General features: G+C 45.7%; 3 protein-coding genes across 4 annotated transcripts in view; 2 read left to right on the forward strand and 1 right to left on the reverse strand.

The window, feature by feature from the left end:
* Positions 1–12,295, reverse strand: part of C9H10orf143 (chromosome 9 C10orf143 homolog) — a 48,297-nt gene extending 36,002 nt beyond the window's left edge. Inside the window, exon 1 of one of the 2 annotated variants that reach the window (XM_050804471.1) lies at positions 12,178–12,295. In XM_050804471.1, the coding sequence (XP_050660428.1) occupies positions 12,178–12,231 (54 nt within the window). In that variant the 5' untranslated portion in view covers positions 12,232–12,295. Of the gene's footprint in view, positions 1–12,162 lie in introns of both variants that reach the window. The other variant, XM_050804470.1, reaches the window with a different exon arrangement.
* Positions 1–12,503, forward strand: part of GLRX3 (glutaredoxin 3) — a 240,940-nt gene that overhangs the window by 162,824 nt on the left and 65,613 nt on the right. The window lies entirely within an intron of this gene.
* Positions 7,392–9,890, forward strand: LOC126962859 (melanoma inhibitory activity protein 2-like). Its single transcript, XM_050804472.1, is given in 4 exon segments — positions 7,392–7,577; positions 7,579–9,340; positions 9,417–9,763; positions 9,765–9,890. Coding segments are annotated over 4 exon segments (2,391 nt in total). The 5' UTR covers positions 7,392–7,421.

Genomic DNA, 12,503 nt, shown 5'->3' on the forward strand with positions numbered 1-12,503 from the left:
ATGTGCCCCACTCAGTTCTGGGCGTTTAGTAATTCCAGAACCAGAAGCCAAGGCAGAGTCCTTCCAGGGTCAGCGCTGGACAAAACAGACACCTTAAGAGGTGGCTAACCACAGAAAATGGCCTCCTTGCTGATCCTAACCTCACTGTGACTTTTCTGTGTCGTATATAAAGAAACCTGCCAAAAATTAGAAATGATTGGCTGGGCGCTATGGCTCACGCCTGTAATCCTAGCACTTTGGGATGCCGAGGAGGGAGGATCACTGAGATCAGGAGTTCGAGACCAGCCTGGCCAATGTGGCGAAACCCCATCTCTACTAAAAATACAAAAATTAGCCAGGCGTAGTAGTGCACACCTCTAAAATCCCAGCTACTAAGGAGGATGAGGCAGGAGAATCACTTGAACCCAGGGGGTGGAGGTTGCAGTGAGCCAAGATCATGCTACTTCACTCCAGCTTGGGCAAAAGAGCGAGACTCCATCTCAAAAAAAAAAAAAAAAAAAAAAAAAAAAAAAAAAGAAATGATTGAGTCTAGGCATAACTGGCAGGGTGAACACCTGTATTAGGATTGTAACCAAAGATGAATTATCATCGATCAATTTCCTATATCTAGATGGGAGGATGGTGGAATCTCATTAAACTGGGTATAACAAACAGCATAATATAGCTCAACAGATTGTTGCCAAAATACAAAATGGGTGAGAGAATTAAATACCTTGTTTCTTGAGGAATGGGTTATAATTATTTAGAAGAAGAATGACCACAGAAAGGCAAAATAAGGGCTTCTGTCAGGGGTTGCATCATCAGCTGGTTATTTACTAGGTTCTCACGGCAAGGATCTCACTCAGCAGATGAGCTATAAAGTCTGCAACTGATGGGGTAAAACAAGGAAATTTAACTCTGAATCTTCTTATTTTTATTTATTTATTTTTTTGAGATAGAGTCTCACTCTGTCGCCCAGGCTGGAGTGCAGAGGCATGATCTCGGCTCAGCGCAACCTCTGCCTCGTGGGTTCAAGTGATTCTCCTGCCTCAGCCTCCTGCATAGCTGGGGACTACAGTCGTGTGACACAATGCCCAGCTAATTTTTGTATTTTTTGGTGGAGATGGGGTTTCACGATGTTACCCAGGTTAGTCTTGAACTCCTGACCTCAAATGATGGCCGTCCGCCTCAGCCTCCCAAAGTGTAGGGATTACAGCCACCATGCCCGACCTCATTTTTTTCTAATTTTTTTTTTTTTTTGAGACAGAGTCTCTCTGTCACCCAGGCTGGAGTGCAGGGGCGCGATCTTGGCTCACCACAACCTCCGTCTCCCAGGTTCAAGCGATTCTCCCACCTCAGGCTCTTGAGTAGCTGAGATTACAGGCATGCACCACTACACCCGGCTAATTTTTGCATTTTTAGTAGAGACGGGGTTTCACCATGTTGGCCAGGCTAGTCTCGAACTCCTGACCTCATGATCCACCCAACTCAGCCTCCCAAAGTGCTGGGATTACAGGCGTGAGCCACCGTGCCCAGCCTTCATTTTCTTTTAAACTCTGACCCAAACTGTATTATCCAACTTCCTTTTTGGGCCAAACTGGACCAACAAGATTTACTCTTCTGCATGAACTGATCAAAAATGGACAAAATAGGGCCAGGCACAGTGGCTCACGCCTGTAATCCACCCACCTTAGCCTCCCAAAGTGCTGGGGTTATAGGCATGAGCCACCACGCCCGGTCTCAGCTATTATGTCTTTCAATATTTTTTCTGTCCCTTTTCTCTCCTCTTCTTCTAGAACTCCCATTACACATCTAGTAAGCTTCTGATCGTCATCCCACAGTTCCCTGATGCTATGTCTACTTTTAAAAATCTCTTTTCTGTGTTTGGTTTATGATAGTTTCTACTGTTGTGCTTTGAAGTTCATGAATTGTTTTTTCTGCAATGTCTAACTGTCCACTAATTATATCCAGTGCATTTTTAATCCCAGACGTTATAGCATTTGGTTTGGATCTCGTCACATTTTATTTTTATTTTTTTTTAAATATCTTCCATGTTTTGTTTAATATTTTGAACATATATAGTTATATTAACTCTTTTAATGTTCTTCTCTGCTAAATCTAACATCTGTGTCAGTTCCTTGCCAGTTTTTGTTTTTGACCACGCCCGGTGAGGTCAGGAGTTCAAGACCAGCCTGGCCAACATGGTGAAACCCCATGCTGACTAAAAATACAAAAAATTAGCAGGGTGTGGTGGAGTGCACCTGTAATCCCAGCTAGTTGGGAGGAGAAGAATCGCTCGAACCCGAGAGGCAGAAGTTGCAGTGAGTCAAGATCGCGCCACTGTACTCCAGCCTGGGCAATACAGTGAGACTCTGTCTGGGGAAAAAAAAAAAATCTATCTATTTATCTAGGCTGAAAATGTCCCAAATCTGGTAAAAACTATAAACCCAGAGATCCAAGAATCTCAATAAAACCTAAGCATAAAATCATGAAAAAAAACTAAATGAGAGCATGTGATGAGCCAACTGCTCAAAGCCACTAGTCAAGGGCAACCTTAAAGGCAGCCAGAGACGACAGACACGTTCAACACTGAGGAGCAGAGAGAGGGTGGCTGCAGATCTCTCACTGGAAGCGACTGTGGCAAGACAGTGGAGCAACATTTTTATATTACCGAAAGAAAAAATCTATCAATTTAGAATTCCATAAACAGTGGAAATATCTTTCAAAATAAGGATAAAATTAAGACTTTTTTGGCCGGGCGCAGTGGCTTATGCCTGTGATCCCAGCACTTCGGAAGGCCGAGGTGGGTGGATCATGAGGTCAGGAGATTGAGACCATCCTGGCCAACATGGTGAAATCCCATCTCTATAAAAATATAAAAACTAGCTGGGTATGGTGGTGGGCACCTGTAGTCCCAGCTACTCGGAAGGCTGAGGCAGGAGAATCTCTTGAACCCAGGAGGCAGAGGTTGCAGTGAGCTGAGATCACGCCACTGCACTCCAGCTTGGTGACAGAGCAAGACTCCATCTCAAAAAAAAAAGCAGACTTTTTTAGAATATAGAAGTTAAAAAAATTATCACCAGCAAACCTATCCTATAAGAAATGTTAAAAAAAATTCCTTCAGGCAGAAAACAAAATTGAGGCCAGGCATGGTGGCTCACACCTGTAATCCCAAGACTTTGGGAGGCTGAAGCCAGGCAGATTGCTGGAGCCCAGGAGTTTGAGACCAGCCTGGGTGACACAGTGAAAATGTCTCTACAAGAATACACAAAAATTAGCTGGGATGGGGTGACATGTGCCTGTAGTCCCAGCTTATGTTTATTGAAGCTACCTTTATGGCTCAAAATATAATTAGTCTTGGGAAATTTGTATTCTGTTGTTTCTGAATGAAGAGTTCTATAAATGTCAAGTAAGACAGGTTGACAGTATTTTATTTTATCTTATTTTATCTTTGAGACAGTCTCACTATGCCATCCAAGCTGAAGTGCAGTAGTGCCATCTCGGCTCACTGCCTCTAGTGAGCGAGAGCAACCTCTGCCTCTAGTGGTTCTCCCACCTCAGCCTCTTGAGTAGCTGGGATTATAGGTGCCTGCCACCACAAGCGTGAGCCGGCTGGGCGCGGTGGCTCACGCCTGTAATCCCAGCACTTTGGGAGGCCGAGGTGGGCAGATCACGAGGTCAGGAGATCGAGACCATCCTGGTGAACACGGTGAAACCCCGTCTCTACTAAAAATACAAAAAAATTAGCCGGGCGTGGTGGTGGGCGCCTGTAGTCCCAGCTTCTACGGAGGCTGAGGCAGGAGAAGGGTGTGAACCCAGCAGGTGGCGGAGCTTGCAGTGAGCGGAGATCGTGCCACTGCACTCCAGCCTGGGGACAGAGCGAGACTCTGTCTCAAAAATAAAAAACAAAGCGTGAGCCACTGCACTGGCCAGTAGTTTAAATTTTCTATATCCTTAATGGTTTTCTTCATGTTATCTATCAATTTTTGTGAGAAGATATTGAAACTTAGTAATATAATTGTGGATTTGTCTATTTTTCCTTGCAGTTCTATCAGCTTTTGCTTCATGCATTTTGAAGCTGTTATTAGATGCATTAACATTGATGAATTTTATGTTCTCTTGATGAATTGACTTTTTTAATCACTATGAAATCATCCTTTATATCCACGGTAATATTCTTTATTCTAAAATTGACTTTGTTTTTTATGAATATAGCAACTCCACCTTTCTTTTGGTCAGTGTTAGCATTATATATTTTTTTGCATCCTTTTATTTCTTGATCTATTGTATCTTTATATTTTAAGTGAGTTTCTTATAGGTAGACTATAATTGAGTCTTGATTTTTCTTTTTTTTTTTTTTGAGATAGAGTTTCGCTCTTGTTGCCCACCCAGGCTGGAGTGCAATGGCATGATCTTGGCTCACCGCAACCTCTGCCTCCCAGGTTCAAGCGATTCTCCTGCTTCAGTCTCCCAAGTAGCTGAGATTACAGGCATGCGCCACTATGCCCAACTAATTTTGTATTTTTAGTAGAGACAGGGTTTCTCCATGTTGGTCAGACTGGTCTCAAACTCCTGACCTCTGGTGATCTGCCTGCCTCGGCCTCCAAAAGTGCTGGGATTACAGGCATTGGGCCACAGCGCCCAGCCAAGTCTTGATATTTTTTATTCAATCTAATAATCTCTGCAATTTCCTTTGGGTATTTAGTTTTATCTCTACTAAAAATATAAAAATTAGCTGGCACACACCTGTAGTCCCAGCTACTTGGGAGGCTGAGGCAGGAGAATCACTTGAACCCAGGAGGCGGAGGTTGCAGTGAACCCAGATGGCACTGCTGTACTCCAGCCTGGATGACAGACCGAAACTCTGTCTCAGTCAATCAATCAATCAATCAATCAATCAATACTTGTACATGAGGCCAGGCGCCATGGCTCATGCCTGTAATCCCAGAACTCTGGGAGGCCAAGGCAGGTGGCTCACTCGAGCCCGGGAGTTTGAGACCAGCCTAGGCAACATGGCAAGATCTCAACAAAAGTTTTAAAAAAATTAGCTGGACGTGGTGATGCATGCCTGTAGTCCCAGCTACTCAGGAGGCTGAGGCAGGAGGATCACTTGAACCCAGGAGATGGAGGCTGCAGTGAGCCATCATTGCTCCACTGCACTGCAACCTGGGCAACAGAGCAAGATTCTGTCTCAAAAAAAAAAAAAAAAAAAAAAAAAAAAAAGCTAGAAACAAGGATCTTGAATCAACTCATATGACACCAGAAAAGAAAAATATCAACTTGATTTTCCAGTCCAGGCATCTAAAATGTTGCTCTACCCAAGAAACCTGGTCTCAGTGAGTTCTTTAGGGAGGAGAGTCTCAGCAGAGGTGAAAGACTGAGTGGACCTGAATCTTTAGGCATTCTAGGCAGACAACTTTCAGTCTGAAACACATGAGTATGGCCAGCGTGTGGTAAGCAGGGGGACTTACTGTGTAAAAAGTCGAGCACTGGAGCTGCAGAGTCAGCCTCGTCATGAGCTGCAGGATAAACGTAAGCAACGCTCATCTTTTCTTCATCTCATCTCCAGCGCCTAGGACAGGGCTTGAGACACAGCAGGTGCTCTAAACATGTCTGCCCAATGGAAACGATAAACACTACTGGCATTGAACTATGTATGACACATGTGACCACGCTAGCTAACTGGACTGCAAGGAAACTCACAGTGATCAGACACTCACAGTACAGGAGCGGTGCTTCGCCCTGGCTCTGCCCGAGAATCACCTGCAAAGTCACTACCGAGATGGGTCCTGGCTGCTGTGTTTTCCAAAACTTTGCTGGTGGTTATGTGCAGAGTATAGAGCCTCTAGGCTGTGAACAGAAGAAACTAGTTACCGTTCCTCAGTAACCAAATTCTGGAGACGCCTGTGAGAGAGAAATACACAGAGAGGCAGAGAGAGGACAGAAAACTTGGTAGAAGAACTTGGATACTTTATTGAACTCAATCTGGATTATTAAATCAAAGACTAGGACACAATACAATATAAACAAAACTTTATCAAATTAAGAGGCAATATACACCATGCCAATAAGATACCCAACTCATTATTCTTAGGTAACAGTCAAGAAGTATTGCAACCTGAAGCCTGGCACTCAATTTCAGCAATTCCAACCTGATCTATCATTCAGGGTGTCTTCCATTAAACCTTCCCTGTTCGCTCTGATCAATAATGACCTCTGGCTCCCCTTCCCTGACAGCCCACAGCATCACACTTTTCATCATTTTATGATGGCCAATTTAGGACTTCATTGGGAAGCTTTGTGGGTATATTTTATTTTTACTTTTTTATTTGAGATGGAGTCTCACTCTCTCGTCCAGGCTGGAATGCAGTGGTGTGATCTCTACTCACTGCAACCTCTGCCTCCTGGGTTCAAGCAATTCTTCTGTCTCAGCCTCCTGAGTAGCTGGGATCACAGAGGCATGCCACCAAGCCCAGCTAATGTCTGTATTTTTAGTAGAGACAGGATTTCACCATGTTGGCCAGGCTGGTCTGGAACTCCTGACCTCAAGTGATCAGCCTGCTTTGGCCTCCCATAGTGCTGGGATTACAGGCATGGGCCACTGCGCCCGGCCTGCTATTTTAGTTCCACAAATGCTACATGGGAAGCTGTGTAGCCCTGTGGTTAAGAGGGCAGGCCCTAAAGCCAAATGGCTTGGATTTAAGACCTTGTTCCACCATTTACTAGCTGTGTATCCTTAGGCCAGTTAATTACCCTCTCTGTCTCAGTTTCCTCATTTGTATCAAGGGAATAACTTAGCAGTGTTGTGCTATAAATTCAGATAATCCAAGCTGGACATGGTGGCTCACACCTGTAATCCCAGCACTTTGGGAGGCAGAGGCAGGCTGATCACCTGAGGTCAGGAGTTCGAGACCAGCCTGGCCAACACGGCGAAACCTCATCTCTACTAAAAATACAAAAGTTAGCTGAGCATGGTGGCAGGCACCTGCAATTCTAGCTACTCGGTAGGCTGAGGCAGAAGAATCGCTTGAACCGGGGAGATGGAGGTTGCAGTGAGCCAAGACTGTGCCACTGCACTCCAGCCTGGGTAACAGAGTGAGACTTCGTCTCAAAAAAAAAAAAACAACAAAATGAAAACAAAACAAAAACAAAAAAACCTCCCCCTCCAAGGCTGCCTGGCCGAAACCAAACCGAGGGGTGGTTTCACAGGCTTGCGCGGGTCCGGCTGGGACATGTGCTACCTCAGGTAGTGGAACAAGCAGGCCAGGGTGGGCAGCCTAGGCCTGCGAGTGCCCGCATCCCCCAGCTCCCCCCGCAGCCAGGTCCGGTATGGTCCGCTCCGGTTGCCGGCTGCGGATTTGGTTCCGGACAGAACGCTACGAGTTCTCCGCTGCTTGTTGTCGCTGGGTTACTGCGGCGACCGCCAGAGCAGCCTTGGCGCTATGGAGGAGCCAGGGGCTACCCCTCAGCTGTACTTGGGGCTGGTCATGGGGGAGCTACACAGGGTTGTGGCACCACTGCCTATAGATTCTAATCCTTATGGTTTTCCATGGGAATTGGTGATATGTGCCGCTGTTGTTGGATTTTTTGCTGTTCTCCTTTTTTTTGCGGAGAAGTTTTATATCGGTTAGGAGTCGGCTTTATGTGGGAAGAGAGAAAAAGCTTGCTATAATGCTTTCTGGACTAATTGAAGTAAAATGTAAACTACTTGAAAAATTTAGCCTTGTTCAAAAAGAGTATGAAGACTATGAAGTAGCGTCATCTTTAGAGGATGCCAGCTTTGAGAATGCGACAATGGAAGAACAAAGTTTGGAGGCAACCTGCGAAAATCTGAACAGGTCCAATTCTGAACTTGAGCATGAAATACTCTGTCTAGAGAAAGAGTTAACAGAAGAGAAATCTAAACATTCTCAAAAAAATGAATTGATGGCAGATTTTTCAAAACGGATACAGTCTCTAGAAGATGAGTCAAAATCCCTCAAATCACAAGTAGCTGAAGCCAAAATAATCTTCAAGATATTTCAAATGACTGAAGAACGACTGAAGATAGCAATAAAAGATGCTTTGAATGAAAATTCTCAACTTCAGGAAAGCCAGAAACAGCTTTTGCAAGAAGTTGAAGTATGGAAAGAACAAGTGAGTGAACTTAATAAACAGAAAATAACATTTGAAGACTCCAAAGTACATGCAGAACAAGTTCTAAATGATACAGCAAATCACATCAAGACTCTGACTGAACGCTTGCTAAAGATGAAAGATTGGACTGCTAGGCTTGGAGAAGACATAACGGATGATGGTAACTTAGAAGTGAACAGTGAATCGGAAGATGGTGCTTACTTAGATGATCCTCCAAAAGGAGCTTTGAAGAAACTGATTCATGCTGCTAAGTTAAATGCTTCTTTAAAAACCTTACAAGGAGAACGAAACCAAATTTATATCCAGTTATCTGAAGTTGATAAAACAAAGGAAGAGCTTACAGAGCATATTAAAAATCTTCAGACTGAACAAGCATCTTTGCAGTCAGAAAACACACATTTTGAAAGTGAGAATCAGAAGCTTCAACAGAAACTTAAAGTAATGACTGAATTATATCAAGAAAATGAAATGAAACTCTACAGGAAATTAACAGTAGAGGAAAATAACCGGTTAGAGAAAGAAGAGAAGCTTTCTAAGGCAGACAAAAAGATCAGCCATGCCACTAAAGAGCTGGAGACCTATGGACAGCGAGCCAAAGATCTTGAAGAAGAATTGGAAAGAATTATTCATTATTATCAACAGCAGATTATTTCCCATGAGAAAAAAGCACATCACAATTGGTTGGCAGCTTGGACTGCTGAAATAAACCTCAATGATTTAAGGAAAGAAAATGCTAACAGACAAAAATTAACTAAAACAGAGTTTAAATTTGAACTTTTAGAAAAAGATCCTCATGTACTTGATGGTCCTAATACAGCATTTGGCAGACAGCATTCCCCATATGGTCCCTCATCATTGGGTCAGCCTTTATCTGAAAAGAGAGCTTTTCTCTCTCCTCCAACTGTGTTGGAAGGTCCACTCAGACTCTCACCTTTGCCTCCAGGGGAAGAAGGAAGAAGCTCAGGAGGCCCAGGGAATCCTCTGGACCATCAGATTACCAATGAAAGACGAGAATCAAGCTGTGAGAAGTTAACCCATCCTCACAGGGCTCCTTCTGACACTGGGTCCCTGCCATCTCCGTGGGAACAGGACTGTAGGATGTTTCCTCCACCAGGACGATCATATCCTGATTCAGCTCGTCCTCCCCAGAGGCAAGACAGATTTTATTCTAACTCTGGTAGACCATCTGGACCAGCAGAACTCAGAAGTTTTAATGTGCCTTCTTTGGATAAAATGGATAAAATGGATGGGTCAATGCCTTCAGAAATGGAATCCATTTAATGTGCCTTCTTTGGATAAAATGGATAAAATGGATGGGTCAATGCCTTCAGAAATGGAATCCAGTAGAAATGATACCAAAGATGATCTTGGTAATTTAAATATGCCTGATTCATCTCTCCCTGCTGAAAATGAAGCAACTGGCCCTGGCTTTGTTCCTCCACCTCTTGCTCCAATCAGAGGTCCATTGTTTCCAGTGGATACAAGGGGCCCGTTCATGAGAAGAGGACCTCCTTTGCCCCGACCTCCTCCAGGAACCAGGTTTGGAGCTTCTCGAGATTATTTTCCACGAAGGGATTTCCCAGGTCCACCACATGTTCCACTTGCAATGAGAAATGTCTATCCACCGAGGGGTTTTCCTCCTTACCTTCCCCTCAAGACCTGGATTTTTCCCCGCACCCCCACATTCTGAAGGTATAAATGAGTTCCCTTCTGGGCTGATATCGCCTTCAAATGAGCCTGCTACTGAACATCCAAAACCGCAGCAAGACACCTGACAATATTTTTGCTCTCTGCAAAAGTAATTCTGATTGATCTCATTTTCAGTTTAAGTAACTGCTGTTACTTAAGTGATTACACTTTTGCTCCAATTGAAACAATGGAATTATAATTCTTAGGATAGTATTTTGTAAGTAAGGATGATTTAAATATGAATCTTATGAGTAAATTATTTCCACTGTATTTTATTCTAGATAGTATAACCATTTTAATTTGATTAACTAATCCACTATGATAGAAACGATAGTGGGAGTTTTACGTATGTAATCTTGCAGGTGGGGAGGCTTTAAATTCTGAAGGCTGTGTCTTTAAGCCAAGAACTATATTTACTGTAGGTGTAGACAAATGTGAAAGTAACTTTATGCTTAATTAAATAAATTTTAGTTGATTAAAAAATTCAGATAATCTACATGATAACCATTCTATCACTAGCAGTATTTGCCATGTCTCCACTAAATGTCTCAAAGTCGCCGAAAACACAGTACGGCCTAACAGGAGCTCTTCATTGCCTCTCACAGCTCCACACCACTCTTCTCTCAAACAGCAGCACTGCCCTCCCAGGGCTCAAGTCAACCCTGGCATCACCCTGGACTCTGCCCTTCACATTACCCTGCCATAGCCACTCCATCAGTGAGACTGTCTGCTCTCCCTCTAAATATACAGTCACGTCTGTCTAGTATCACCACCCCACTGCCTTCTCTTGTGCAAGCCTCTGCCACTTCTACTCTGACATACTACTGTAGCCACAAGCCTTGCCTCCCTGCCTGCACACTGACCGCACCTTTCATTTTCCAGGGCAGTGGAGTAAGGTCTAAACACATCAGCATAGTCATGTCACCTTCCTGTTTGTTTCCCTACCGTCTGGTAGCATGGTAGTGGTGATCCACTCTTGGCTATGCAGAGGAGGGTAACACCCAGGGGATGGTGGGATGGGAAGGAATCTAGGTCCCTGCATATCCCCTGATCTGGGTGCCACCAGCCCTGCGCCTATATTTAGTGACCCTGGGTTCCACCTTACTGGACTGCTCACCTTCATGCTGTTCTGTGCAGGAGAATCAAACTTCCATCTTGTTAGGGCCAGCATACTTTGAAGGCTCTTGGTTACAAAAGCACCCTAACCTGCTATATTACTGTACTATACTATTACTATACTACATTACTATACCATATTATTACTACATTACTGGGGTAACCTGCACCCTAGTAATGTAACAATTTGTACCTGGAGAAGGGGTGCGGCTGTGACAGAAACCTCAGTGGCACTGGCTTCACGGCCAGGCAGTGGGTGGTGAGGAAAGAGGTGGTGCAGGGTAGAAAGCTAGTCATTCCCGCTACGCAGTAAATACATCTTAAAAAATGCTGCCTGCATTAACTGGGAAGACAGATCCTGCACTTACCAAGCCTGTGTAGCTCTAGAAAGAAAAAAAAAAAAAAAAGCAAATATGCGGTATGTTGGCTGCTCACTGCTGCCCTTAGCAAGGAACTTTGAAATAAATGAGGCTGAGTAAGAACTGGCCAATTTGCAAGCAGAGGTGGAAGATAAAATACAGTAACGCCAAGCAGCTCTGTCTTCCAGATCCAATCCTGCAGTACTTCTTTCAGTTCCCCTAAGACGCTAAGCTTCTTCCTCCAACACTGTTTTTTGTCAGCTCCCATCCTACATACCCCTGGTCATCCTTCACGTCTCACACATACCTGACGTACCCACTCACCCTGGGATCTTGTGCAAGCCTCCCCATACCATCTCATCTTACCCTTTTCTCATCGGTTAATGGACTCAGCCCAAGCAGCACTAACACGCTCAATGCGGGTAACTTTCTGCGCGTGTTCGCTCCCCGCGTACTCGTCCCCCAACACCCAGCCCTGGGCTTGGCACGTGGCAAGCGCTCAGTGAACAAGACTCATGAACAGTCAAGTGTAGACGGCAGGAGAAAACCTGACACGGATACCAAGCACCCGAGGTCCTGCTATGAGTCCCGGCCCATGTTTTAGGGAGCCTGGGTCTGGAGCCCCAGTGAGCGTGTGGTCAAGGTGCCCAGGTTCCGCGAGTCCGCGCAGGCGCGAAACCGGGAGGGCGGTGTCACAACCCCGCCCGGAACAGGCCACGCCCTTAACGGGCCACGCCCTCCCAGGGAGGTGCGCGCGCCTGCGAGTGGCTTGGGCCAGGCCTCCTCATAGGCAGGGCCGCGCCCGCCAACACGAGGCGCGGTGGGAACCCACCCAGGGGCCATCCGCCCTCCCGTCCCTAACGCCCAGGCCCCGGGGGCTCACCACGTCCCCCTGAACCTGCAGATCCTCCGCCCTCCGCCGCCGCCAGCGGCAGAGCGCTAGGCTGTCCATGCAGCCACAGCGTCAAACCCTACGGGCCTCTCAGGCCTAGCCGAGGCCCGCGCTCCACGCCCCCTTCCGCACACGGCCCTGGGGAGCCAATGGGGAGACTGAGGGGCGGGGCGCCGCGGGAAGCGCGAGAGCACCAAGGCGAGGACCGCAGGCAGGAGCAGTAGAGACCGGAGTCTCCTGGGAATATTGGGACGATGTGGGCTTTGTCCGTCTGGCCCAAGTCATTACTTCGCAGAGAGGTCGGCTTGTGGCTTCTCTCTTCACAGGAGCAG

This window comes from Macaca thibetana, chromosome 9 (assembly GCF_024542745.1).
Source record: "Macaca thibetana thibetana isolate TM-01 chromosome 9, ASM2454274v1, whole genome shotgun sequence".
In the NCBI taxonomy this organism is placed as follows: domain Eukaryota; kingdom Metazoa; phylum Chordata; class Mammalia; order Primates; family Cercopithecidae; genus Macaca; species Macaca thibetana.